General features: G+C 47.3%; 1 protein-coding gene across 2 annotated transcripts in view; it reads right to left on the reverse strand.

Annotated features, from left to right (window-relative positions):
• Positions 1-11,979, reverse strand: part of LOC110528795 (unconventional myosin-X) — an 85,154-nt gene extending 73,175 nt beyond the window's left edge. For both annotated transcript variants that reach the window (XM_036982808.1, XM_036982807.1), the window contains exon 1: positions 11,592-11,979. In XM_036982808.1, coding sequence (XP_036838703.1) covers positions 11,592-11,612 — 21 coding nt within the window. In that variant the 5' untranslated portion in view covers positions 11,613-11,979. The remainder of the gene's footprint in view (positions 1-11,591) is intronic.
• Positions 11,980-25,754: the final 13,775 nt, after the last annotated feature.

Here is a 25,754-nt window from a genome sequence, read left to right on the forward strand (position 1 = left end):
TCTCCCTCTCTCTCGCTCCCTCTCTCGCTCTCTCTCCCTCTCTCTCGCTCTCTCTCTCGCTCTCTCTTTCTCGCTCTCCCTCTTTCTCTCTCTCCCTCTCTCTCTCTCTCGCTCCCTCTCTGTCTCCCTCTCCCTCTCTCGCTCCCTCTCTCTCACTCCCTCTCTCTCCCTCTCTCTCTCGCTCCCTCTCCCTCGCTCTCTCTCTCGCTCCCTTTCTCTCTCGCTCCCACTCCGTCTAGCTCCCTCTCTCTCTCACCCTCTCTCTCCCTCTCTCTCACTCACTCTCACTCTCTCGCTCCCTCTCCCTCGCTCTCTCTCTCGCTCCCTCGCTCTCTCTCTCGCTCCCTCTCTCTCTCGCTCCCTCTCTCTCTCGCTCCCACTCCGTCTCGCTCCCTCTCTCTCTCACCCTCTCTCTCACCCTCTCCCTCTCCCTCGCTCCCTCTCCCTCGCTCCCTCTCTCTCGCTCTCTCTCACTCCCTCTCTCTCGCTCCCTCTCTCTCTATCTCTCTCTATCTCTCTCGCTCCCTCTCTCTCTCTCGCTCCCTCTCTCTCTCTTCCTCTCTCTCTCTCGCTCCCTCTCTCTCTCTCCCTCTCTCTCGCTCCCTCTCTGTCGCCCTCTTCCTCTCTCTCTCTCTCTCGCGCCCTCGCTCTCTCTCTCTCGCTCCCTCTCTCTCTCACTCCCTCTCTCTCTCTCCCTCTCTCTCACTCTCTCTCGCTCCCTCTGTCGCCCTCTTCCTCTCTCTCTCTCGCTCCCTCTCTCTCTCGCTCCCTCTCTCTCTCTCGCTCCCTCTCTCTCTCTATCTCTCTCGCTCCCTCTCTCTCTCTCGCTCCCTCTCTCTCTCTCCCTCTCTCTCGCTCTCTCTCGCTCCCTCTCTCTCTCTCGCTCCCTCTCTCTCTCGCTCCCTTTCTCACTCTCTCTCACTCCTTCTCGCTCTCGCTCCCTCTCTCTCGCTCCCTCTCTCGCTCTCTCTCCCTCTCTCTCGCTCCCCCCCTCTCTCTCTCTCTCTCTCGCTCCCTCTCCCTCTCTCCCCCTCTCGCTCCCTCTCCCTCTCTCCCCCTCTCGCGCCCTCTCCCTCTCTCCCCCTCTCGATCCCTCTACCTCCCTCTCTCTCACTCCTTTTCTCTCGCTCCCTCGCTCTCTCTCGCTCCCTCTCTCTCTCTGTCTCCCTCCCTCTACCTCCCTCTCTCTCTCCCTCTCACTCTCTCTCGCTCCCTCTCTCTCTCTCGCTCCCTCTCTCTCTCTCGCTCCCTCTCCCCCTCTCGCTCCCTTTCCCTCTCTCGACTCTCTCTCCCTCTCCCTCTCGCTCTCTCTCGCTCCCTATCCCTCTCTCTCGCTCACACTCTCTCTCGCTCCATCTCTCTTGCTCCCTCTCTCTCTCGCGCTCCCTCTCCCTCCCTCGCTCTCGCTCCCTTTCTCTCTCTCGCTCCCTCTCGCTCCCTCTCTCTCTCTCTCGCTCTCTCACTCCCTCTTTCTCTCTCTCCCTCTCTCTCACTCTCTCTCGCTCCCTCTGTCGTCCTCTTCCTCTCTCTCTCTCGCTCCCTCTCTCTCTCGCTCCCCCTCTCTCTCTCGCTCCCTCTCTCTCTCTCCCTCTCTCTCGCTCGCTCCCTCTCTGTCGCCCTCTTCCTCTCTCTCTCTCTCTCGCTCCCTCGCTCTCTCTCTCTCTCTCGCTCCCTCTCTCTCTCTCGCTCCCTCTCTCTCTCGCTCCCTCTCTCTCTCTCTCTCTCTCGCTCCCTCTCTCTCGCTCCCTCTCTCTCTCGCTCCCTCTCTCTCCCTCCCTCTCTCTCTCTCTCTCTCTCGCTCCCTCCCTCCCTCTCTCTCTCGCTCCCTCTCTAAACGCTCCCTCTCCCGATTCTCTCTCCCTCGCTCCCTCTCTCTCGCTCCTTCTCTCTCTCGCTCCCTCCCTCTCTCTCGCTCCCTATCTCTCGCTCCCTCCCTCTCCCTCTCTCTCGCTCCCTCTCTCGCTCTCTCTCCCTCTCTCTCGCTCTCTCTCTCGCTCTCTCTTTCTCGCTCTCCCTCTTTCTCTCTCTCCCTCTCTCTCTCTCTCGCTCCCTCTCTGTCTCCCTCTCCCTCTCTCGCTCCCTCTCTCTCACTCCCTCTCTCTCCCTCTCTCTCTCGCTCCCTCTCCCTCGCTCTCTCTCTCGCTCCCTTTCTCTCTCGCTCCCACTCCGTCTAGCTCCCTCTCTCTCTCACCCTCTCTCTCCCTCTCTCTCTCCCTCTCTCTCACTCACTCTCACTCTCTCGCTCCCTCTCCCTCGCTCTCTCTCTCGCTCCCTCGCTCTCTCTCTCGCTCCCTCTCTCTCTCGCTCCCTCTCTCTCTCGCTCCCACTCCGTCTCGCTCCCTCTCTCTCTCACCCTCTCTCTCACCCTCTCCCTCTCCCTCGCTCCCTCTCCCTCGCTCCCTCTCTCTCGCTCTCTCTCACTCCCTCTCTCTCGCTCCCTCTCTCTCGCTCCCTCTCTCTCGCTCTCTCTCGCTCCCTCTCTCTCGCTCCCTCTCTCTCTCTCGCTCCCTCCCTCTCTCTCGCTCCTTCTCCCTCTCTCTCGCTCCCTCTCTCTCACTCTCTCGCTCCCTCTTCCTCTCTCTTGCTCACTCTCTCTCCCTCTCTCACTCCCTCGTCCTCTCTTTCCCTCTCTCTCGCTCCCTCTCCCCTCCCTCTCTGTCTCTCGCTCCTTCTCCCTCTCTCTCCCTCTCTCTCTCCAGTAACATTCCATTAAAGGTGATAATACAATCATCAAGGTGATGCACTCAGCAGATGGGTGTTTGGCAGGAGTGGTGTGTATATGTGTGTGTGTGTGTGTGTGTGTGTGTGTGCGTGCGTGCGTGCGTGCGTGCATTTGTGCTGTCATGGAGCTGACACCTGCCCAATACACTGAGTATACCAAACACTAGGAACACCTTCGTTATATTGAGATGTCCTCAGAACAGCCTCAATTCATCAGGACACGGTCTCTACAAGTTGTTGAAAGCGTTACACAGAGATGCTGGTCCATGTTGACTCCAATGCTTCCCACAGTTGTGTCAAGTTGGCTGGATGTCCTTTGGGTGGTGGACCATTCTTGATACACAAGGGAAACTGTTGAGTGTGAAAAACCCAGCAGCGTTACAGTTCTTGACACAAACCAGTGTGCCTGGGACCTACTACCGTACTCGGTTCAAAGGCGCTTAAATATGTTGTCTTGCCCATTCACCCTCTGAATGGCACATATACACAATCCGTGTCTCAGCTGTCTTAAGGCTTAATTAAAAATCCTTCTTTAACCTGTCTCCTCCCCTTCATCTACACTGATTGAAGTGGATTTAACAAGTGACATCAATAAAGGATCATAGCTTTCACCTGGATTCACCTGGTCAGTCAATGTCAAGGAAAGAGCAGGTGTTCTTACTGTTTTGTACAGTCAGCGTATAAGTCAGATCTGGCCAGTAGGGTTAGTTCCACTGGTACCAAACACCTGGCAGTGAACACACACACACACACACACACATCGGGGAGTCTATTGAGCTATTGTACTAGATTAGTTATGATCAGTATAATGACTTCTATTTGCGTATTCAGTGCAGTTCAGGTTATTTAAAGCTGGAGCTCCTTTCTGTCCCTTGTGACTCAGAACACATTAATGATTCATCTGAAACAGTTCTGAACCAGCTAATACACACCATGGCAACTTAGACCCCATCACACACAGAGAGGCAGCAGCCTGGCGGATTAACCTGGGTGTGTATTGTGTGTGTGTGTGTGTGTGTGTGTGTGTGTGTATTCAAGCCTAATTTCGAGCAGTTGGCTAATTATCACATACTCTCTGATCTTGGATTAAACTACAGTCAAACCCCAGAAACACCATGGCAACCAGAGCGCCATGGAAACAGCAGAATAATAAATAAGCAGCACAGGAAAGGAGGTGTAAAATAGCCTACTATATGGGATAACAACAACATATCTAACCCTTTACATTTTAGCATCTTCAGGTTGCTGGGAGATGGTGTTCTTGGTGAAAAAACAGCTAAGGACGCTGGGAGTTGGTGTTTTTAGTGAGTGTGAAAGATAGCTGTAAAGATGGAGAACTACTCCCATGCCTATAGACAGAGAGAGGATAGAGGATAGAGGAGAGAGAGAGAGAGAGAGAGAGAGAGAGAGAGAGAGAGAGAGCGAGAGAGAGAGAGAGAGAGAGAGAGAGAGAGAGAGAGAGAGAGAGAGACCATCCCGGGGAAAACAGCTAAGAACGCTGGGAGATGAAAGAATGTGATGTGAAAGAATGCTGTAAAGGGAATCGAGATCCAAGATAGAGAACTACTCCCACACCTAGAGAGAGAGAGAGAGAGAGAGAGAGAGAGAGAGAGAGAGAGAGAGAGAGAGAGAGATAGAGAGAGAGACCGACCGGGGACATGTACCAGGGATGAAGAGATCGGAGATTGTGGGGGAGGAAAAAGAGAGACAAGCGAGAGGGCAGAAAACAAGAGTGAGACGGAGCGACGGAGAGAGGCAGAGCTGATGCAGCTCTAAGCAGAACGAATGTGCTTGGTTCTGCTGAAAATGGGTCATACATCTCAAGCGACTGCTCTCTCTCGCTCCTCTCCAATGAACCAGCATACACTCTATGCATGACTATAACATACCCTTCCCGCTTTACACTACACACTAAACACTACACACTACACACTAAACACTAAACTACACAGTTTAATATCCAGGCAGGGTGCCCAGGCCCCTTACGCAACATTTAAATCCTCTGGCATGAAAATGACCAATTGCACCAATAGAAGCCCAACTTATCCTTATAGACAGGGGCCAGCAGAGAGAGGCACCGCCTATACATCTGTAGGGGAAGCACTGCCACACATTACACATAAGTCAACAGAGAGAGAAAGAGAGAGAAAGAGAGACACACACACAAGGACACAGACTTTCACACCACTGATCTAAATATGAGGGGGGTTGTGCAGGCCACAGAAGGATAATGTCACCTGACATTTAATGCTCGGGTTGCCAGTGTGGCGTCAGGGTTTCTGCCTGGGTTGCCAGGTTTAGAGACTAAAGCTGAAATCCCGCCCTCAGTTGAGATTTTGGACCCCATCGCCATCTCTCTCTCTGTCCAGACAGAAAGGGGAAAGGGATAGAGGGAGAGATACTCTGCAGAGGGATGACAGACAGACAGACAGACAGACAGACAGACAGACAGACAGACAGACAGACAGACAGACAGACAGACAGACAGACAGACAGACAGAGAGAGAGAGAGAGAGAGAGAGAGAGAGAGAGAGAGAGAGAGAGAGAGAGAGAGAGAGAGAGGAAGGAAGGAAGGAAGGAAGGAAGGAACGAAGGAAGGAAGGAAGGAAGGAAGGAAGGAAGGAAGGAAGGAAGGAAGGAAGGAAGGAAGGAAGGAAGGAAGGAAGGAAGGAAGAGGGGGATGATAGAGAGAGAGAGAGAGAGAGAGGGGGGGGGACTGTATGAGGGAGAGATGGAGGGATCATGAAGGTATGAAAATAAATGAAATGATGATGAAAAGGACCCCCAGAGGTTTGGTCTCCACCCAGCTAAATAAGTAGTCCTGTGTGTGTGTGTGTCCTCTGTTTAATTTAAAGAGAGGAGGTCTGGAAGTCATAACTCATTCAGAACAGACCATTTGATAAGAGTGAATATATTAGTTCATATACACTACTGTACTTTAAACACACACACGCCGCAGGCATGGACGCATGCACATATACACACACACACACACACATTATGTGCCACTCTCATGCTTACATTGAATCAATATGGCACAGTATAGCATTTACCCCAGCCACTGGGTCTGAGAGAGAGGGGGGAGAGAGAGAGAGCTGCATCCCTGTTTCACCCCACACCTGTGGAAAGAAATGGGTGTTTAAAAAAAGAAGAAGCCCTTTTTCTCCCCAATTTCATGGTATCCAATTGTTTTAGTAGCTACTGTCTTGTCTCTCGCTACAACTCCCGTACGGGCTCGGGAGAGACGAAGGTGGAAAGTCATGCGTCCTCCGATACACAACCCAACCAAGCCGCACTGCATCTTAACACAGCGCGCATCCAACCCGGAAGCCAGCCGCACCAGTGTGTCGGAGGAAACACTGTGCACCTGGCGACCCTGGCTACAGGAGTCGCTGGTGCGCGCTGAGACAAGGATATCCCTCCTGGCCAAACCCTCCCTAACCCGGACGACGCTAGGCCAATTGTGCGTCGCCCCACGGACCTCCCGGTCACGGCCGGTTACGACAGAGCCTGGGCACGAACCCAGAGTCTCTGGTAGTACAGCGCCCTTAACCACTGTGCCACCTCGAGAGGCCCAGAAATGGGTGTTTTTTAAACAATTTTAACCAAAGTGTGCGGTTAAAATTGGCAAAAACACACATTTCTTTCCACAGGGATGTGGGGTGAGACAGGGATGCAGCTTAAGCCCAACCCTCTTCAAATATATATATATATATATATATATATATATATATATATCAACGAATTGGCGAGGCCACTAGAAGTCTTCAGCACCCGCCCTCACCCTACTAGAATCTGTAGTCAAATGTCTACTGTTTGCTGATGATCTGGTGCTTCTGTCACCAACCAAGGAGGGCCTACAGCAGCACCTAGATATTCTGCACAGATTCTGACAGACCTGGGCCCTGACAGTATTCCTCAGTGTTCCAAAAAACGTCCAGTCGCCAGGACCACAAATACAAATTTCATCTTGACACTGTTGCCCTAGAGCACACAAAAACTTTTCATACCCCGGCATAAACATCAGCGCCACAGGTAACTTCCACAAAGCTGTAAATGAGCTGAGAGACAAGGCAAGAAGGGCATTTTATGCCATCAAAAATAAACATAAATTCGACATACCAATTAGGATCTGGCTAAAAATACTTAAACCAGTTATAGAATCCAATGCCCTTTATGGTTGTGAGGTCTGGGGTCCGCTCACCAACCAAGAATTCACAAAATGGGACAAACATTTTGAGTTGCACTTATCCTCCTGCCTAATGTACGATATTAGAGACACATTTCCCTCAGATTACACAGATCCACAAATAATTTGAAAACAAACCCGATCTTGATAAACTCCCATATCTACTGGGTGAAATACCACAGTGTGCAATTACAGCAGCAAGATTTGTGCCCTGTTGCCACAAGAAAAGGGCAACCAGTGAAGAACAAACACCATGGCGGACTGTGGTGGACCCCTATCGGCCAGGCCTCCCCTTCCACTGTTGCCGGGGGATATGGAGGTGTGATGTCACAGTGTAGAGAATGTACTACATCTGTAACAACGCCTATAGAGACACACACAACCGGTCAAAAGTGTTAGCACCTCAATGTTTCCAGTTTTTATTGAAATTCACAGTTTATTGTCTTAATGTACTCTGAAATTAAAGCATAGAACAGCTAAACAATTGGAGACAAAAAAAGAAATCATGGAATTGTTTTGTTTAACAAAATTGTATCAACATCTTTGACTCTATATCTACATTTTTTTGATAAAAGTAGCCACCTTTTGCTGACATAACAGCCGAACACACATTCTTTCTACAATGGAAATCAAATATTGTTAGGAAAACTCTTCCCAACACTGTTGCAGAAGTTCCCACAAATGTGTTGCACCTGTAGGTTGCTTTGCGTTCACCCTTCTGCCCATTTCATCACAAACCAAGTATGGAGACTGTGCTGGCCATTCCATGATTTGAAGCCTGCCGTGTTGTTATTTTCTTCTAAGGTAGTTCTGACATAGCCTGGAGGTGTGTTCTGGGTCATTATATTGCTGTAGGATGAACCCCATAGCCTGGAGGTGTGTTCTGGGTCATTATCTTGCTGTAGGATGAACCCCATAGCCTGGAGGTATGTTCTGGGTCATTATCTTGCTGTAGGATGAACCCCATAGCCTGGAGGTGTGTCCTGGGTCATTATCTTGCTGTGGGATGAACCCCATAGCCTGGAGGTGTGTTCTGGGTCATTATCTTGCTGTGGGATGAACCCCATAGCCTGGAGGTGTGTTCTGGGTCATTATCTTGCTGTAGGATGAACCCCATAGCCTGGAGGTGTGTTCTGGGTCATTATATTGCTGTAGGATGAACCCCATAGCCTGGAGGTGTGTTCTGGGTCATTATATTGCTGTAGGATGAACCCCATAGCCTGGAGGTGTGTTCTGGGTCATTATCTTGCTGTAGGATGAACCCCATAGCCTGGAGGTGTGTTCTGGGTCATTATCTTGCTGTAGGATGAACCCCATAGCCTGGAGGTATGTTCTGGGTCATTATCTTGCTGTAGGATGAACCCCATAGCCTGGAGGTGTGTTCTGGGTCATTATCTTGCTGTAGGATGAACCCCATAGCCTGGAGGTGTGTTCTGGGTCATTATCTTGCTGTAGGATGAACCCCATAGCCTGGAGGTGTGTTCTGGGTCATTATCTTGCTGTAGGATGAACCCCATAGCCTGGAGGTGTGTTCTGGGTCATTATCTTGCTGTGGGATGAACCCCATAGCCTGGAGGTGTGTTCTGGGTCATTATCTTGCTGTGGGATGAACCCCATAGCCTGGAGGTGTGTTCTGGGTCATTATCTTGCTGTGGGATGAACCCCATAGCATGGAGGTGTGTTCTGGGTCATTATCTTGCTGTAGGATGAACCCCATAGCCTGGAGGTGTGTCCTGGGTCATTATATTGCTGTAGGATGAACCCCATAGCCTGGAGGTAGGTTCTGGGTCATAATCTTGCTGTAGGATGAACACCTGACCAACTAGGTGCACAACAGAGGGTATTGCAAGGCACTGCAAAATGCTGTGGTAGCCATTATGGGTCAGGGAGCCACTCACTCTGTGCAAGTCGTCGACTCTGGTTCCAGCAAAAAAGCCGCTGACCATCACGCTTCCTCCTCCATGTTTGACAGTTGCTGTCACACACTGAGGAACCATCCTTTCACCTACTCGACGGCGGACAAAAACCCTGTGTGATGAACCGAAGATTTCATCGGTCCATAAGACCGTCTTCCAGTCTTCAGTAGTCCACTGGCGGTGCTTCGTGGCCCAGGCAAGTCTCTTTTTCTTATTTTGCCATCTTAGCAATGGCCTTCATACTGTTACTCGACCTGTCAAACCTGCAGCTCGAAGTCTCCTCTTCACAGCTGAAACTGAGACTTGCTGACTTCGACCAGTGTTAAGCTGTGCTTGAAGCTGTTGTTCTATGAGCCACCTATCACGCAAGCTGTTGACTCTCAGAAACTTGTCTTCTGATTCTGTTGTGGCTTTGGCTCTGCCAGTCCTCTTCCTGTCAGAGTTCCCTCCAGTTTCCAAGTGCCTTTTGATGGTGTAGGAAACTGTACTCACTGACGCCTTGGGTTTCTTTGCAATTTCTCTAAAGGAAAGACCTACACTTTCAAGGGTTATAATGGTCTGTCTGTCTTCCTTTGTTAATTGCCTTTTTCTCACCATTATGATAGCAATATACTACTTCCTGCAGTACAATAGTGTCCAAATTATGCTTAAGAGGGTGTAGTAACAGTCTGTTCCAACACTGCTTTTATACAGACAGAGGGTTTGAGAATAATCAACAAACTTGGGACACCTGTAGGGATTGTTAGCGTCAACTTTCAAGGCTTAATTTAGGTCCATTGCTGCAGAACAGCTGTAAGTTGTTAACCCTTTACTTGTTCCCCGAGAAAAGGCTTTTTTTATAACTCTGAAATGTACCTTATTTTTCAGTTTTTGGTAATCCAAACTTCTTTAAAAAAAACATTTTTTTAACCTCTGGCAGTTTACCTCTTACCTTTATACCATTTCAGGTTATTCACTGGACTTTCAATAAAATGTCAATAAAAACTGGGAAAATGGGGGTGTTCTAAAACTTTTGACTGGTAGTGTACACGCACACAGAATGAATGACGTCACAGTGAGAAGGGGCGGTTGTTAAACTTATATCAGATCGAGATAAACAAGGATGGAGGTAAGTAGCCTACAGTTAGAGGATAACACATTCATGCACAGATGATACAAGTTGTGTGTGTGTGTGTGTGTGTGTGTGTGTGTGTGTGTGTGTGTGTGTGTGTGTGTGTGTGTGTGTGTGTGTGTGTGTGTGTGTGTGTGTGATGTGTGCCGCCTTTGACCATCATGGAATGAATTAGAAACAGGGAGGAGATGGAGGTGAGGAGAAAAGAGGAGGGAAGAAAGGAGAATGAAGAGGAGGAGGAAGAGGAAGGACTGAGAAGGTGGGGAGGTTGGGCACCATCCCCAGTGGGGTGAATTGGGGAAGAATGCGGTCCTGTTTTATGTGTTAGAAACAAAGAACACACCAACCATGTCTAAACCTATTAGGCTTAGGTTGTCACAACAACCTGTCAATATATTAGCATATAATAGATTATACTGCAGGAAACACATGTAGTTTTAGAAAAATGTTTTCTACTGGGCCAAACTCAGTGGGCTAGCAAACTGGTGGCCGGACTAGAGATCTGTTAGCACCGCTAGCAAAGAGAGAGTGAAAAGTCGTAAATTAGCTGATTGATCTGGGAGAATCGGTAACAAAGCAATTTAAACACCAGGACGAGAGGACCTCTCTCTCTCTCTCCTTTATCTCTCTCTCTCTCTCTCTCTCTCTCTCCTTTATCTCTCTCTCTCTCTGCAGTGACGGAATCCAGTGCTATGTAACGTTTTTTAAATTGTATTATTGTTGATGTTGTGTTGTGTTTCTTCTCACTTTTGTTCATTTCACTTGCTTTGGCATTGTAAACTTGTCTTTCCAAAACCAATAAAACCCAGTTGAATTGACTTGAGAGAGAGATTAGGACATGGCGTTAATAATCCATAATAACAACCATAGCCATCGCTGTCTCACCGACAGTCAATTCGTATCCTTCCATTTCGCCTTCATCTTCCTCCTCTCTCCACCCCCCCCCCCCCCCTCAAATCCCGCAATAGCCACACCTCCCATCCTCCCTATCCGAGACACAGCCCCACACAGTCACCCCAGAGAGGGTAGAAAGAATCCTCCCACTGATCATACTAGTATAGCCACTAATAACCCAGTAGGTTAGTAGCTTGACAATACCACGCTTTTCTCCCTTATTAACAGATTGGTCTTAATCCGAAACGCAGCTTTATGGAAAGACTAGCCTATTTTCTGGTCAGCCTGCATTTAGCCAATTAGGCTACTCCTCTCCTCCTCTGAGAGAATGGACAGATGAGGATGGCAGTGCAGGCTACATGATGAGTGGTGTGGTGCCATTTTAGCACATCCTGTCAGTCGACTTTAGTCTAATATGATAGGTAGGCTAGCATTCACTTGTGTTGATGACATTGGCCTTCATTTTGAGAGAGAGAGAGCGAGAACGAGAAAGCAAATGTTTCGATATTGTGACACATAACCTACACCTACTGTATTTTTGGAGAGTTGTATTATGCTTGTGTCTGTCGAGGGTCGGCCATAAATGGATTCTCGTTGAACAACCATCATAGTCTACACCAAATAAAAATGTCCAAACGATATTCACAACACGGGTTTATGACAGGCTAACACGTAATTTATATTTCTATCATTAGGCCAACCAGTACCGGGGAAATATAATATTAAACCGGGGAAAAGCCCATCTCCCATCGCAGCTTACCTCCGCGAAAAACGCTTCCATTCTTCTCAATGTTGCTGCCCGGCGCGCGTGAAGTCAGTCGGTGGGCAGACGCTTGTCCCAGTGTTAACAGAGAACTAAATCACAGCGGGCACCGGGGAAGCTCGGGGTGGGTGGAGGTGGAATAGGCTCCTTGGTCCTGGTCGGTGGTGATTTCCATTCATTTGTAAACGTCCCGATTTAAATCCGAACGGCTACAATCCCTGATGTGTGTTCCCACCCAACGCCAACAGAGAGCAGAGAGAAATCAGAGAGAGAGAGAGAGAGAGAAAGAGAGGACACACACCTCTTCTCCGTGTGTGCCGCTATAAAAATGTAAGATACATCCCAAACAGGGAAGCCAACGGTTCCCTCTTCAGTCCTGACGGTGAACTGACGGACTCCACGGAGCGGCAACTGAGTGTGTGATTGTGTGAAAACGAATAATGGTAAGGATAATGATTATGAGAGACAGAGTGAGGTAGCAACGTTATCATCGCGTGCACATCTTTATCCAAACTGTTTGTCGCCACCACAACAGAGGCCCTGATACCCGAGTCTCAGGAATGCTATGTTTGTTTCTGAAGAGGAGGAAAATAACAGGATGTGAACAGAGCTGGGAGCCACACGCGCACACACACCCAGTTAATCATTGGGCTAGTAACCGAAAGGTTGCTGGATCGAATCCCCGAGCAGACAAGGTACAAATCTGTCGTTCTGCCCCTGAACAAGGCAGTTAACCCACTGTTCCCCGGTCGCCGAAGACGTGGATATCGATTATGGCAGCCCCGCCGCACCTCTCTGATTCAGAGGGGTTGGGTTAAATGCGGAAGACACATTTCAGTTGAATGCATTCAGTTGTACAACTGACTAGGTATCCCCCTTTCAATTTAATGATGTGAACTTTGCAGCTCTGGCGCTCTGGGCTGTGACAGTAGCTGGGGTGAGTCACATTCCCTCTGGGCTGAAAGAAAATAGAACTCACACACATGCACGCACGCACGCACATACCCCCACCCACCCACACACACACACACACACTCTCTCTAACCCGCAAATACAGAAAATGCACTATAGGCTACAGTCAAAAACGGCAGAACAATTTTTTGACAGTGGGTGCAGGATTTTTTTCCTTCTGATTTAGATATGTTTCTGCATATAATTTCGGACATTTTGGCAAGCTATTTGTTAGTCAACTTGTCTATAATTAGATACATGTAGTTTATCTTCTGTCATTCATTATATGTTGCCCTAGAAGACTAAATAAACCCTTGCTCAACAGAAGAGTGTAATAGATCGATAGAATGAACGCGTGAATATAGTTGGTATATAGTTGACATCAGTAAAGTTTTCTTTCGCGGATCAAATACGTTTAGGGACTGTGATAACATACAATAACACAAAGGAAAACAACGGGAAGATTTTCTGTTCAAAATGTCCAAATGACATCAGTTTGACCGGTTATAAGGAAAAAGAAAGCTGTGAAAACGACCCAACATGTTTCTGATAAGATTTCAGTTCGGCTTCGATGCACATTTTATGTGGTTGAAATACTATCACCTTTTATTATGCTTTTATGTTGAAGACAGCCCTTTTACAGATGGTATCTAACTGAGCATTGCATTGTCTCAAGAGGCAGAAATAAATAAATCATAAATCATTCTCCACACCTGTTCCCAAGTCCAAATTTTGCCTACATTTGGTGTATAATATTACGGCAATAAATGCTTAATTCTGCAGGAGTTAATATTAAGGCTATGTTAGAGGTTATAGACCTACAGTCTGTGTCCAGATTTCAGTTTACATTTAACCCATCTAAACAGAAGGCTACAGTTTTCTTCACATGCCATAAGCCTATTTGAAGTCCCGTCTTGTGACTGTCGAATTTGTATAGCGCCTCACAATCATCACACATAACACAGCTGGCACTACTATTATCCTTTTTAACCACTTCACCAAATATTTTACAAAGATTACTTTTCTGTCCCTCCCTTCTGTTTATTTTCAACTCTCCTTTCGCTGCTTTTGTCTTTTTGAATTAAACTTCGACAATGTCCTTTTTGCCTCCGTGGATTGACGTTAACTTTTTTCTGCCCGTTCCTAAACCCAGTCTTCAGAGCCTCCCGGATATAATAGCGTGGACTGCAGGTTATTAGTCAACCTGCGCATCACTAACACACACACACATACACACCTCTGTCTTCCCTTCACTGGATCTATCACGTGAGCAGTATTCTCTTGTTCTCTCCAGACTTCCAGAAAGAGGGCACATGTGCCACCATATGAGCGCACACATGCGCACACACTGACCAAGAGTGATGGATCCTGGGACAGAAACCGCCCTCAGGGCCAAAAGTGATACTATGCCCTCTCTCTATCGGTCTCTCTCAGTCTCTCTGCATGTGTATGCCCTTTAGGCATGTCACATGTTGTCTGTGGGAAATCCCATCACTCACAATGTCAAAGCCAATCAGTTTTATGGGGAAATGCCTGTAAATATATTTTTATCAACCTCTCTCTTTCTCTCTCTACCACATTCTTGATCTTTTCTGTCTAGATACACATTTATAACCGTCTGAAATAAGAGAGAAAAAGAGAGAGGACACCTACAGGCTATTCATCTGAGAGAGTGAGCACAGAGACAGAGAGAGATAGAGGGGAAACTATCCAACTGTGGTTCTGGAAAGCTACCCGGAGTGCAGGGTTTCATTCCAGCCCTGCAGAAACACACCTGATTCAACTAATTATGGTCCTGACAGAGAGAAGACCTGGATTAGTGGAATATTTGAATCAGGTGTGTTTGTGATGCGCAAAAACAAAAGCTTACTTATTGTGAGGCTCTGGATGAGAGCATCTGCTAAATGACTCAACTGTCTGTGACTGGTGTGAATTAGCCAGTGGAGAGTAAAGCTGTTATCAGATCAGTTCTAAGAAACAGCATCTTCAGACTGGAACCTTATATGGTTACACATTTTCAAGAAGTGTAAACTTTCCGTTGACAGTAGAGAAGAAGCAAGAGGCTATGATGCAACCAGGGTTCATGAAGCACCAGTTGTATGTGGTTCTGTCCCCATCGGCATGTTCAATCTGAGTTTGAGTTTATATTATTTTTTACAGGGACAGTGCACATTAATAATCAACGTTTCGGTAAAAGTGCTGGTTTTAGCCAGCCGGCTCATTTTCAACCACAGTCCCTGGGCAGGTTATTAAAACAATAAGTGAGATGTTTTCGCCTATCAGAGACCTTCACCACTGCATTCTGCTCTGACATGTCAGGCCCTCCACGATTCTGAGGAAAAGATGAGGAGATATTGGGCTCAGCATCACGGGGTCGCCAGTATTGCAACATGGAGGAATAAGATAACTGACCAAAAGCAGATATAAGGAGACTGGTTCACCACAACACATCAAATCAAATGTTATTTGTCACATGTGCCGAATACAACAGGTATTTCACCGTACAGTGAAATGCTTACTTAACCCTTAACCAACAATGCAGTTTAAAGAATTTAAATAAATAAATGAATAAGGAACAACAATAAAATAACAGTAGCGAGGCTATATACATGGGCTTCCGGTACAGAGTCAATGTGCGGGGGCACCGGTTAGTCGAGGTAATTTAGGTAATATGTACTTGTAGGTAAAGTGACTATGCATGGATAATAAACAGAGAGTAGCAGCAGCATAACAATTGGGAATCAGGGTGGTGCAAATAGTCTGGGTAGCTAAATAGTCTGGGTAGCTAAATCGTCTGGGTAGCTAAATAGTCTGGGTAGCTAAATAGTCTGGGTAAGCTAAATAGTCTGGGTAGCCATTTGATTAACTGTTCAAGAGTCTTATGGCTTGGAGGTAGAAGCTGTTAAGAAGCCTTTTTGACATAGACTTGGCGCTCCGGAGCCACTTGCCATGCAGTAGCAGAGAGAACAGTCTATGACTAGGGTCGCTTGAGTCCTTGTCACGCCCTGGTCTTAGTATTTTGTGTGTTCTTTATTAATTTGGTCAGGCCAGGGTGTGACATGGGTTTTGTATGTGGTGTGTTTTGTCTTGGGGTTTTTGTTAGGTATTGGGTTTGTATTATAGTAAGGGTTTCTAGCATAGTCTATGGCTGTCTGGAGTGGTTCTCAATCAGGTGTTTATCGTTGTCTCTGATTGGGAACCATATTTAGGCAGCCATATTCTTTGAGTGTTTCGTGGGTGATTGTTCCTGTCTTTGGTTTTGTTGTCACCAGATAGGCTGTTTAGGTTTTCTCACGTTTATTGTTTTGTTAGTTTGTTCATGTGTAGTTTCTTCATTAAAGAACCATGAATAACAACCATGCTGCATTTTGGTCCGACTCTCCTTCACCCGAAGAAAACCGTTACAGTCCTTGGCAATTTTTGGGGCCTTCCTCTGACACTGCCTGGTATAGAGGTCCTGGATGGCAGGAAGCTTGGCCCCAGTGATGTACTGGGCCGTACGCACTACCCTCTGTAGTGCAATTGCGTTTGAAGGCAGAGCAGTTGCCATACCATCTTGTGATGCAACCATGCTCTTGATGGTTCAGCTGTAGAACTTTTTTAGGATCTGAGGAGCCATGACAAATCTTTTCAGTCTCCTGAGGGGGAATAGGTGTTGTCGTGCCCGCTTCACGACTGTCTTGGTGTGTTTGGACCATGATAGTTTATTGGTGATGTGGACAACAAGGAACTTGAAGCTCTCAACCTGCTCCACTACGTCCCCGTCGATGAGAATGGGGTGTGCTCAGTCCTCCTTTTCCTGTAGTCCACAATCATCTTCTTTGTCTTGATCACATTGAGGGAAAGGTTGTTGTCCTGGCACCATACGGTTGTCTCATCGTTGTCAATGATCAGGCCTACCACTATTGTGTTGTCTGCAAACTTAATGATGGTGTTGGAGTCATGCTTGACCATGCAGTCATGAGTGAACAGGAAGTACAGGAGGGGACTGAGCATGCACCACAGAGGTCCCCCTGTGTTGAGGATCAGCGTGGCGGATGTGTTGTTACCTACCCTTACCACCTGGGGGCGGCCCGTCAGGAAGTCCAGGATCCAGTTAGAGGGAGGTGTTTAGTCCCAGGGTCCTTAGCTTAGTGATGAGCTTTGAGGGCACTCTGGTGTTGAACACTAAGCTGTAGTCAATAAATACCATTCTCAGGTAGGTGTTCCTTTTGTCCAGGTAGGGAAAAGGGCAGTGTGGAGTGCATCATCTATGGATCTGTTGGGGCAGTATGTAAATTGGAGTGGGTCTAGGGTTTCTGGGATAATGGTGTTGATGTGAGCTATGACCAGCCTTTCAAAGCACTTCATGGCTACAGACTACAGATGTGTTCTTGGGCACAGGGACTATGGTGGTCTGCTTGAAGCATGTTGGTATTACAGACTCTGTCAGGGACAGGTTGAAAATGTCAGTGAAGACACTTGTCAGTTGGTCAGCACATGCTCAGAGTACACGTCCTGGTAATCCGTCTGAATGTTGACCTGTTTAAAGGTCTTACTCACATGTGTTACGGAGAGAGTGATCACACAGTCGTCCGGAACAGCTGATGCTCTCATGCATGCTTCAGTGTTGCTTGCCTCGAAGCTAGCATAGAAGTTATTTAACTCATCCGGTAGGTTTGTGTCACTGGGCAGCTCGCGGTGCTTCCCATCAGTAGAGACAGAATGTGTACAATGGCTTCAGTCACAAAGCTGAGTGTCATACTGGCTGGTCTGATCCGAACCTCCCATGCTGTCCAAGAAACCTATGAGATTATAGAAGGTGATGAATATCTCTTTTACAATGATGAGTAAAATGACAACTGTTTGATATCCAACTCTAAAGCTGAAGAGAGCCTGTTGCTGTTGAACACTTCTAACCCTACACCTGAGAAATCCACACTGGATTCAGAATTATGGAAGCGACTGAAGCTCATCTCAGAACATTTGAACTGTCCTGCTCCAGAACCTGTCTCAGTCATACTCTGGACTATACAAGGTGGAGTGCTGGACAGCTGGCAAGGTGTCACTCCAGAAAAGCATCAACCTCACCATCTGCAGTACTGTACATGGTCGAACAGTGTCTTACATAATGTATGCTCATTTCAGAGGGAGCTAATTAGACCTGCTGTACTTCCCAATGGGACAGAGGAATGGTCCCAGGAAAGCCCAGTTGGAAGACTCACCAAAGTATCACCATCTCAAACCCACTCAAGGCCTGGAAAAATCCTTACTGACCAAGAGAAGCAGACAGACTATTTTGTGAATGGAGCATTGTCAGGAAATGACACCCAAACACTCAGGGTAAACACCCCACTAAAAATCTTCAGAATATATAATCTGCTGGTGTGCCCCAAATCTGAGCCCCTCATTGAGTTCTTCTCAGAGTTAGGGGAGGTTGTAACTCTGATGTCAAGGAGTATAGTGTGGTATAGAAAGACTGCTAAAGTGGACAACGTTATTCTGATAGGGAGGAGTGACATACCTACATATAGAGATGAGTACAAACAAATGCATGAAGATTTAGATAGCAGATTTAATGCATCTCCCCTTTCTGTCTCTCTGGTCCTCTCTAACCTCTCACTGGAGGACAGTGGGGAGTACTAGTGTGCTGTCATGTCTAAGACAGACTGTTTATCAATAACTACAACCTTCTTGATCAACGGGGAGAGGGTTCCCTTTGGCATCGACTCCACGTTCTATGCAGTTTACTCTTCACTGATGGCCTGTGCTCTGCTGGAGATTGTCTGTGTCACGGTGAACCTGAGGACCAGGAGAAGAGACCAGGCTTCTCTGAAGGCCCAAAGGTATCACGTTTAGGTAAGACACAGATGCAGACAGTGTAGAAGTAACAAGAGTTTATTACAATCACCGGGGCAGGCAAACGACAGGTCAAGGCAGGCAGGAGTCAGTAATCTAGAAAGGGTGTAAAGGGTCCAGAACGGCAGGCAGTCTCAGGGTCAGGGCACACAGCACTGTCAAAACCGGGAGGGCCTAGAAAACAGGCGCAGGAAAACAGGCAGGAGCAGGGAAACAAATGCTGGTAGGTTTTACGAACGAAACGAACTGGCAACAGACAAACAGAGAACACAGGTATAAATACACTGGGGGTAATGGGGAAGATAAGCAACACCTGGAGGGGGAGGGAAGCAATCACACAGACAGGTGAAACAGATCAGGGTCTGACAGTACCCCCCTCTAGCAGCGCCACCTGGCATCCTACCTGGGTGCATACCTTGATTACAGCCATTTCCCTGGAAACAGGAGACAAAAGGCTGTGAGACATGGGTTTAACTCTGGATACATGAAAGGTGGGATGTATACGAAGGGTATGGGGCAACAGAAGATGAACAGCAGAGGGGCTAATCATTTTGGAGATGGGGAAACGGGCCGATAAACCGGGGGGAGAGTTTGCGGGATTCCACTCGGAGGGGCAGATCCCGGGTGGATAGCCATACATTCTGCCTGAGACGATATCGGGGAGCCAGGGTCTGGTGGCGATCCACTTGTCATCGATATCTGGAGGTGGTCTTGAGGAGGGGCGATCGGGTTCTCCTCCAGGTACAACGACAGCAGCGGACAAACATCTGAGCAGAAGGTACAGTATGCCGACCTCGGATAGCGGTTCTTCACCGTGATGTTATTGAGACCTCGGTAGTCAATGCACGGATGCAGGGAGGGGGAGGCAGAGGTATGGATGAACCCAGTAGCTAGGGGGTCCACAATGTAGGTCTCCATAGCCTTGGTCTCCGGACCCGACAGAGTACAGTCGTCTCCGGGGTGGAGTGGTGCCTGGGAGAAGATCAATCCCACAGTCATAGGGTCGGTGCGGTGGTAGCAAAGAGCCCTGGGCCTTCCTGAACACCACCCGATGGTCCTGGTACTCCGCATGAATTGATAGAAAGACGTCCCGGAACAGGCTGCGCTGAATTCAGGCAGTGGGCGTGGCAGAACGGGTTCTGATGGCACCAGCAGACCAGTCAATGAGGGAGTTGTGTCGCTGGAGCCAGGAGAACCCCAACACCACGGGAACCTGAGGAGACTTAATGAGCAGGAACTGGATCGTCTCGCTGTGGTTCCCTCACACACGTTGGTTGATAGGGGTGGTATTGTGGGAGACCCGGCCAATGGACCGCCCGTTCAGTGCTAACATCCATGAGAATGGAGAGGGGTTGAGTGGGGATATCCAGCTCGGAAGCCAGGGTAGCGTTCATAAAGCTCTCTTCAGCCCCAGAGTCGATGAGTACCCGGAGAGATTTTGACTGGTTACCCCACAGCAAGATGGCATGAAAAAGATTGCGAGTAAGGGGAGAGGAAAGGTTCTCTGTATGGTCCACCAGAGTACTTGCTCCTACCGATGAGCCTGGTCTTTTAGTGGACAGGTGGATACTAAATTACCAGTAGTCCCGCAATACAAGCAACTCTTAGTGTGAAGCCTGTATAGCCCTTCAGCAGGAGACAGTCTAGCTCTGACTAGTTGCATGGGCTCGGGAAGAGGTGCATCGTCAGTCTTCGGAGGCTCTCGTGGGAACTCGGATAGCCTCAGGTTCTCTTGGCAACGGAGCCGTCGGGAACTTCCGGGATACCCCGGGGGCGAAGTAGAATCAACTCTCCTGTCCTTCCTTCATTCCTGTAGTCGTAGATTCGAATGATCAAGGCGATGAGCGAGTCGAGATCCACCGGTAGTTCCCGGGCTGCAAGCTCATCTTTAACTTCCTCCGATACTCCATGTAGGAATGTGTCGAACAGCGCTTCTGAGTTCCAAGCACCCTCAGCTGCCGACGTGCGGAAATCCACTGTGTAGTCTGCCACACTACGGGAGTCTTGGCGTAGCTGGAGCAGCTTGCGAGCAGCCTCTCGCACGGACAACGGAGAAAGGAGCAGGAAAACAGGCAGGAGCAGGAAAACAGGCAGGAGCAGGGAAACTCTGGTAGGTTTTACGAACAAAACGAACTGGCCACAGACAAAGATAAATACACAGGGGATGATGGGGAAGATGGGCGACACCAGGGGGGGGGGGGGGCAATCACAAAGACAGGTGAAACATATCAGGGTGTGACATGAAGGACTGCAGCCAAGATGCAGGGGCAGCAGCACAGCACGGTGGAACAGGAGAGTGAAGAGAAAAGGACAGTGAGGTGTAAAAGGGTTAGTGCCCTGCTGTAGCTTTTTCCCCCTCACTTATTCACTAGGTTTAAAGTGCATATTCAGGTTATTTTGTTACTTTTATCAGCTATAGGCTAGTATTGACTATTTCAGTGCGTAACAAAGCTAATGGAATTGTGTAAAGCAGCTAGCTTTATGTGTTCTAAAAGGCACAAAAATATCATTAAAGTATTTCCAAAGCAACTTATATAGCGACTTTAAATCTTTGAAAGTTGTAAATATTCTCTTAATGTGAATGAATATTTGATATGTCTTGACGGAAGTAGTTACAAATTCTGTTTATTGCTCAATGCTTGTGCTTATTCAAAGAAAGAAATACGAAGTTTAAAAGATTATTAATTTATTTCATGACGAAGATGCAATCAGCCAATTGGGCTTCAGTCAGAGAACAGATCAATATAACATTATGCTAGTTTATTTTATTCCAGTGAAGTTGTATTTCCTGGTTGCTCTGATCTTGAGTCAAAACATGTTCTTATATTGTCTCCTCAGCTTCCTCTCTCTCCTAGAAACAAACCCCAGATAAAGTTACAATAATCATGAAAGGATAAGCTTCGGCCCTTCATCCTTGATATGACAGTTGTATGTGTAACAGTAAATTGATCTCCCCCCCACACACAACACTGACATCCATCCCACCTCTGCCCACCATTCATTATTTCATTACCCCCTGACTCAAACATAGAGGACAGAAAATGTATTTCACTAACCCATCCCCCCTACTATCACAAACACATTACTCAAAACCCTCTGACACAAAGCTACTTGAATACTGTAAAGTGTTTGCAGTTGTATGTATACTGTTATGCATGTTTTAGTGTGTGCATGTACAGTATGCATCTACATGAGTATGTGTGTCAGTCTGGATCTTTAATGTCTGCTCTGGTCTTGCAGGGAAGCAGAGGGGGAGGGAAGGGGGAGAGAGAATTTAATGGAATACAGTAGGAGAAGGGAGGGGGGGGGGTCTAATTAAGAATCCCATGAGAGATTACTTCATCCTGGATACCCCCTATCACCACAGGGGACTCCCCCCCACAACACACACACACGCACACACACACACCAATGACAGCATGTCTTCTGACTAAATTATCTGGCGTGGCGACCTCCTGGTTCCCTACAGACAGAGAGGTAATTTAATCAGCTATATCCCCTTCAGCCGTGCATGCACATGTGCGTGCACACACACGCACACTGACACAGCTTAGTTAGCCAAGGCAGCCCATTCATACATCTGTAACCAACAATGACAGTGAGACTGTACAAAAGCACCCAGAGTGGAGCAGCAGATGGATGGACTTGATTAGGCAAGTTGATTTCACCTGTTGACACGCTCATGCAATCACACACCTGTCACTAATTATCAGGACTGCCCCGATTGGCTCATTCACACTTCTAGTTTGTATTTAAAGCCTGTCAAGCCATTTATCAGTTTATTTCCAGTTGTGTGTCCTAGTTAAAAGTCGTTTTTGTTTTTTCTATTTTCAATATTTGAGCTGTATTGGTTTAATAGGTTTATCCTTATCTCCTTTTATGTCGTGTAAAAATGCATGTTTATTTACCAGAGTGCTGTCCTATTTATGTTCTTTGGATTATATACGAAGATCCAGGACCCAATTTAAGTTTCTATGAGGTGGAGTGGAGCATGTTTATCTTTTCATGTTATGCAACCTGCTATTGACATCTCCTTTTGTTACAGAACCACACACACACCAACCTTTACCATGTCCAACCGCCAGTCCTAAATAAATAAGTAAACTTAGGCAATGTCTCTGCCGTATGTTTGCTCACTGACTGGAGCAGAGTACCCCTGGTGACATCTATCCCACTCCAATTCGCATACCTCCCCAAAAGGCCCTCAGTGACCGTACATACATATCCCAACCAAATGTCAAGTGTCTCCACTGACATTTTCAACCTCTCTCTGACCAAGTCTGTAATACCTACATGTTTCAAGCAGACCACCAAAGTCCCTGTGCCCAAGGAAGCGAAGGTAATCTGCCTAAATGATTACCGCCCCGTGGCACTCACGTCGGTAGCCATGAAGTGCTTTGAAAGGCTGATTATGGCTCACATCAACAGCATCCTCCCGGACACCCTAGACCCACTCCAATTCGCATACCGCCCCAACAGATCCACAGATGACACAATCTCATTCGCACTCCACACTGCCCTTTCCCACTCCACACTGCCCTTTCCCACCTGGACAAAAGGAACACCTACATAAGAATGCTGTTCATTGACTACAGCTCAGTGTTAAACACCATAGTGCCCACCAAGCTCATCACTAAACTAAGGACTCTGGGACTAAACGCCTCCCTCTGCAACTGAATCCTGGACTTCCTGATGGGATCCTGGTCTTCCTGATGCACCAACCCCAGGTGTTGCGGGTAGACAACAAATCCCTCATGCTGACCCTCAACAGTGGGGCCCCTCCAGGTGCGCCCTTAGTCCCCTCCTGTACTCCCTGTTCACCCACGACTGCGTGGCTGCACACAACTCCAACACCGAGATCTGGCAGTGTGGTTCCAGGACAACAACCTCTCCCTCAATGTCAGCAAGACAAATTCGCTGATCACCGAGCACTTTAAGTTCCTCGGTGTCCACATCACTAATGGATTATCATGGTGCCCCCACACCAACACAGTCGTGAAGAGGGCACGACAATACCTCTTCCCTGTCAGGAGGCTGAAAAGATTTGGCATGGGCCGCTGCACCATTGAGAGCATCTTGACTGGCTACATCACCGCTTGGTATAGCAACTGCTTGGCATCTGACCGCAAGGCCTTACAGAGGGTAGTGTGTACGGCCCAGTACATCACTGGGGCCAAGCTCCCTGCCATCCATGACCTCTATATCAGGCGGCATCAGAGGAAGGCCCGAAATTGTCAGACTCCAGCCACCCAAGTCATAGACTGTTCTCTGCTACCGCACGGCAAGCGGTACCGATACACCAAGTCTGGAATCAACAGGACCCTGAACTGCTTCTACCCCCAAGTCATAACACTGCTAAATAGTTTGTTTAACAGTTACCTGGACTATCTTCATTTACTCTTTTTGCACTAACTATTTTGACTCATACCATACACTGCTGTTACTATTTACTATCTTTCCTGTCTAGTCACTTTACCCCTACCTATATGTACATATTTACCTCAATTACCTCGTACCCCTGCACATCAACTCGGTACTGGTACCCGTGCATACAGAGGAGCAAAAAAGTATTTAGTCAGCCACTAATTGTGCAGGTTGGTACAGGGATTGGCTTGCTGAGGACTGGGGTAAAGTCATTTTCTCTGATGAATCCCCTTTCCGATTTTTTGGGGCATCCAGAAAAAAGCTTGTCCGGAGAAGACAAGGTGAGGGCTACCATCAGTCCTGTGTCATGCCAACAGTAAAGCATCCTGAGACCATTCATGTGTGGGGTTGCTTCTCAGCCAAGGGAGTGGGCTCACTCACAATTTTGCCTAAGAACACAGCCATGAATAAAGAATGGTACCAACACATCCTCCGAGAGCAACTTCTCCCAACCATCCAGGAACAGTTTGGTGACGAACAATGCCTTTTCCAGTATGATGGAGCACCTTGCCATAAGGCAAAAGTGATAACTAAGTGGCTCAGGGAACAAAACATCGATATTTTGGGTCCATGGCCAGGAAACTCCCCAAACCTTAATCCCATTGAGAACTTGTGGTCAATCCTCAAGAGGCTGGTGGACAAACAAAAACACAAATTCTGACAAACTCCAAGCATTGATTATGCAAGAATGGGCTGCCATCAGTCAGGATGTGGCCCAGAAGTTAATTGACAGCATGCCAGGGTCAGAGGTCTTGAAAAAGAAGGGTCAACACTGCAAATATTGACTCTTTGCATCAACTTCATGTAATTGTCAATAAAAGCCTTTGACACTTATGCAATGCTTGTAATTATACTTCCGTATTCCATAGTAACATCTGACAAAAATATCTAAAGACACTGAAGCAGCAAACTTTGTGGAAATTAATATTTGTGTCCTTCTCAAAACTTTTGGCCACGACTGTACACTCCTAGAAAAAAGGGTTCTTCGGCTGTCCCTATAAGACGACCCTTTTTGATTCCAGGTAGAACTCTTTTCGTGTTCCATGTGAAGGGTTCTACATGGACCTCCAAAGAGTTCTACCTGATTCCAAAAGGGTTCTTCTACCTGGAACCAAAAAGGGACAGCTGAAGAATCCTTTTAGGTTCTAGATACCACTTTTATTATTATCTTGGACAGACTTTATCAGATTATCCCAAATGAATCCTAATCCCAATCGCACCAGATGTAATAGCCCTACTCACAATAATGATTAGATTACACAAGCCTGCGCACACACGCATACAACGATAGACAGCGAGAGAAAGGGGGTAGAGGGTTGAGACAGAGAGCGAGGTGGGGAGAATGAAAGGATGAAACAGATGGCCAAGTAATGTTCTTACATATTCAACACACAGGTGTCCATTAGAGTTAACAGACACACTGAACAAAAGGCCAGCTCTCACTCCAGCGGCCCACAGTCACATTATGAATATTCTCATCCACACACTCCACAATGTCTATATGGCATTTTTTGAGAACAAACAACTTGGTTAAAAGCAGATACGTGTAATTAATTGTGAGTCTACTCGACTTCATCATTACTGTAAGGCACAGCCAATGTAACTCAAACATTAGCAATAGGTTGGGTTTATAGCCCAACCCAGAGGTGAGCTTCAGTATAGCAGCACCCCCGAATGTGTCAATGTTGTTGTAATACCATAAATATCCACTAAGGGGCGGTAAAACACCATTAATTAAATTTTCAGGCGCGCCCATGGATATCGTATAGGCTTTAATTAAAAATGACTGTACATTCAATTCATCATTTACGTTTTCTCGTCGTCAGGAATGATATGTAGTCTAGATACTTTTCAGTTTTAGATGACGATATTTGAGATTGCTTTATATTTAATTCAAAACATGGAGGAATATCATAATTGACCATTGACCAAAACCTGCATGTCATA

Source organism: Oncorhynchus mykiss, chromosome 7 (genome assembly GCF_013265735.2).
Source record: "Oncorhynchus mykiss isolate Arlee chromosome 7, USDA_OmykA_1.1, whole genome shotgun sequence".
Classification (NCBI taxonomy): domain Eukaryota; kingdom Metazoa; phylum Chordata; class Actinopteri; order Salmoniformes; family Salmonidae; genus Oncorhynchus; species Oncorhynchus mykiss.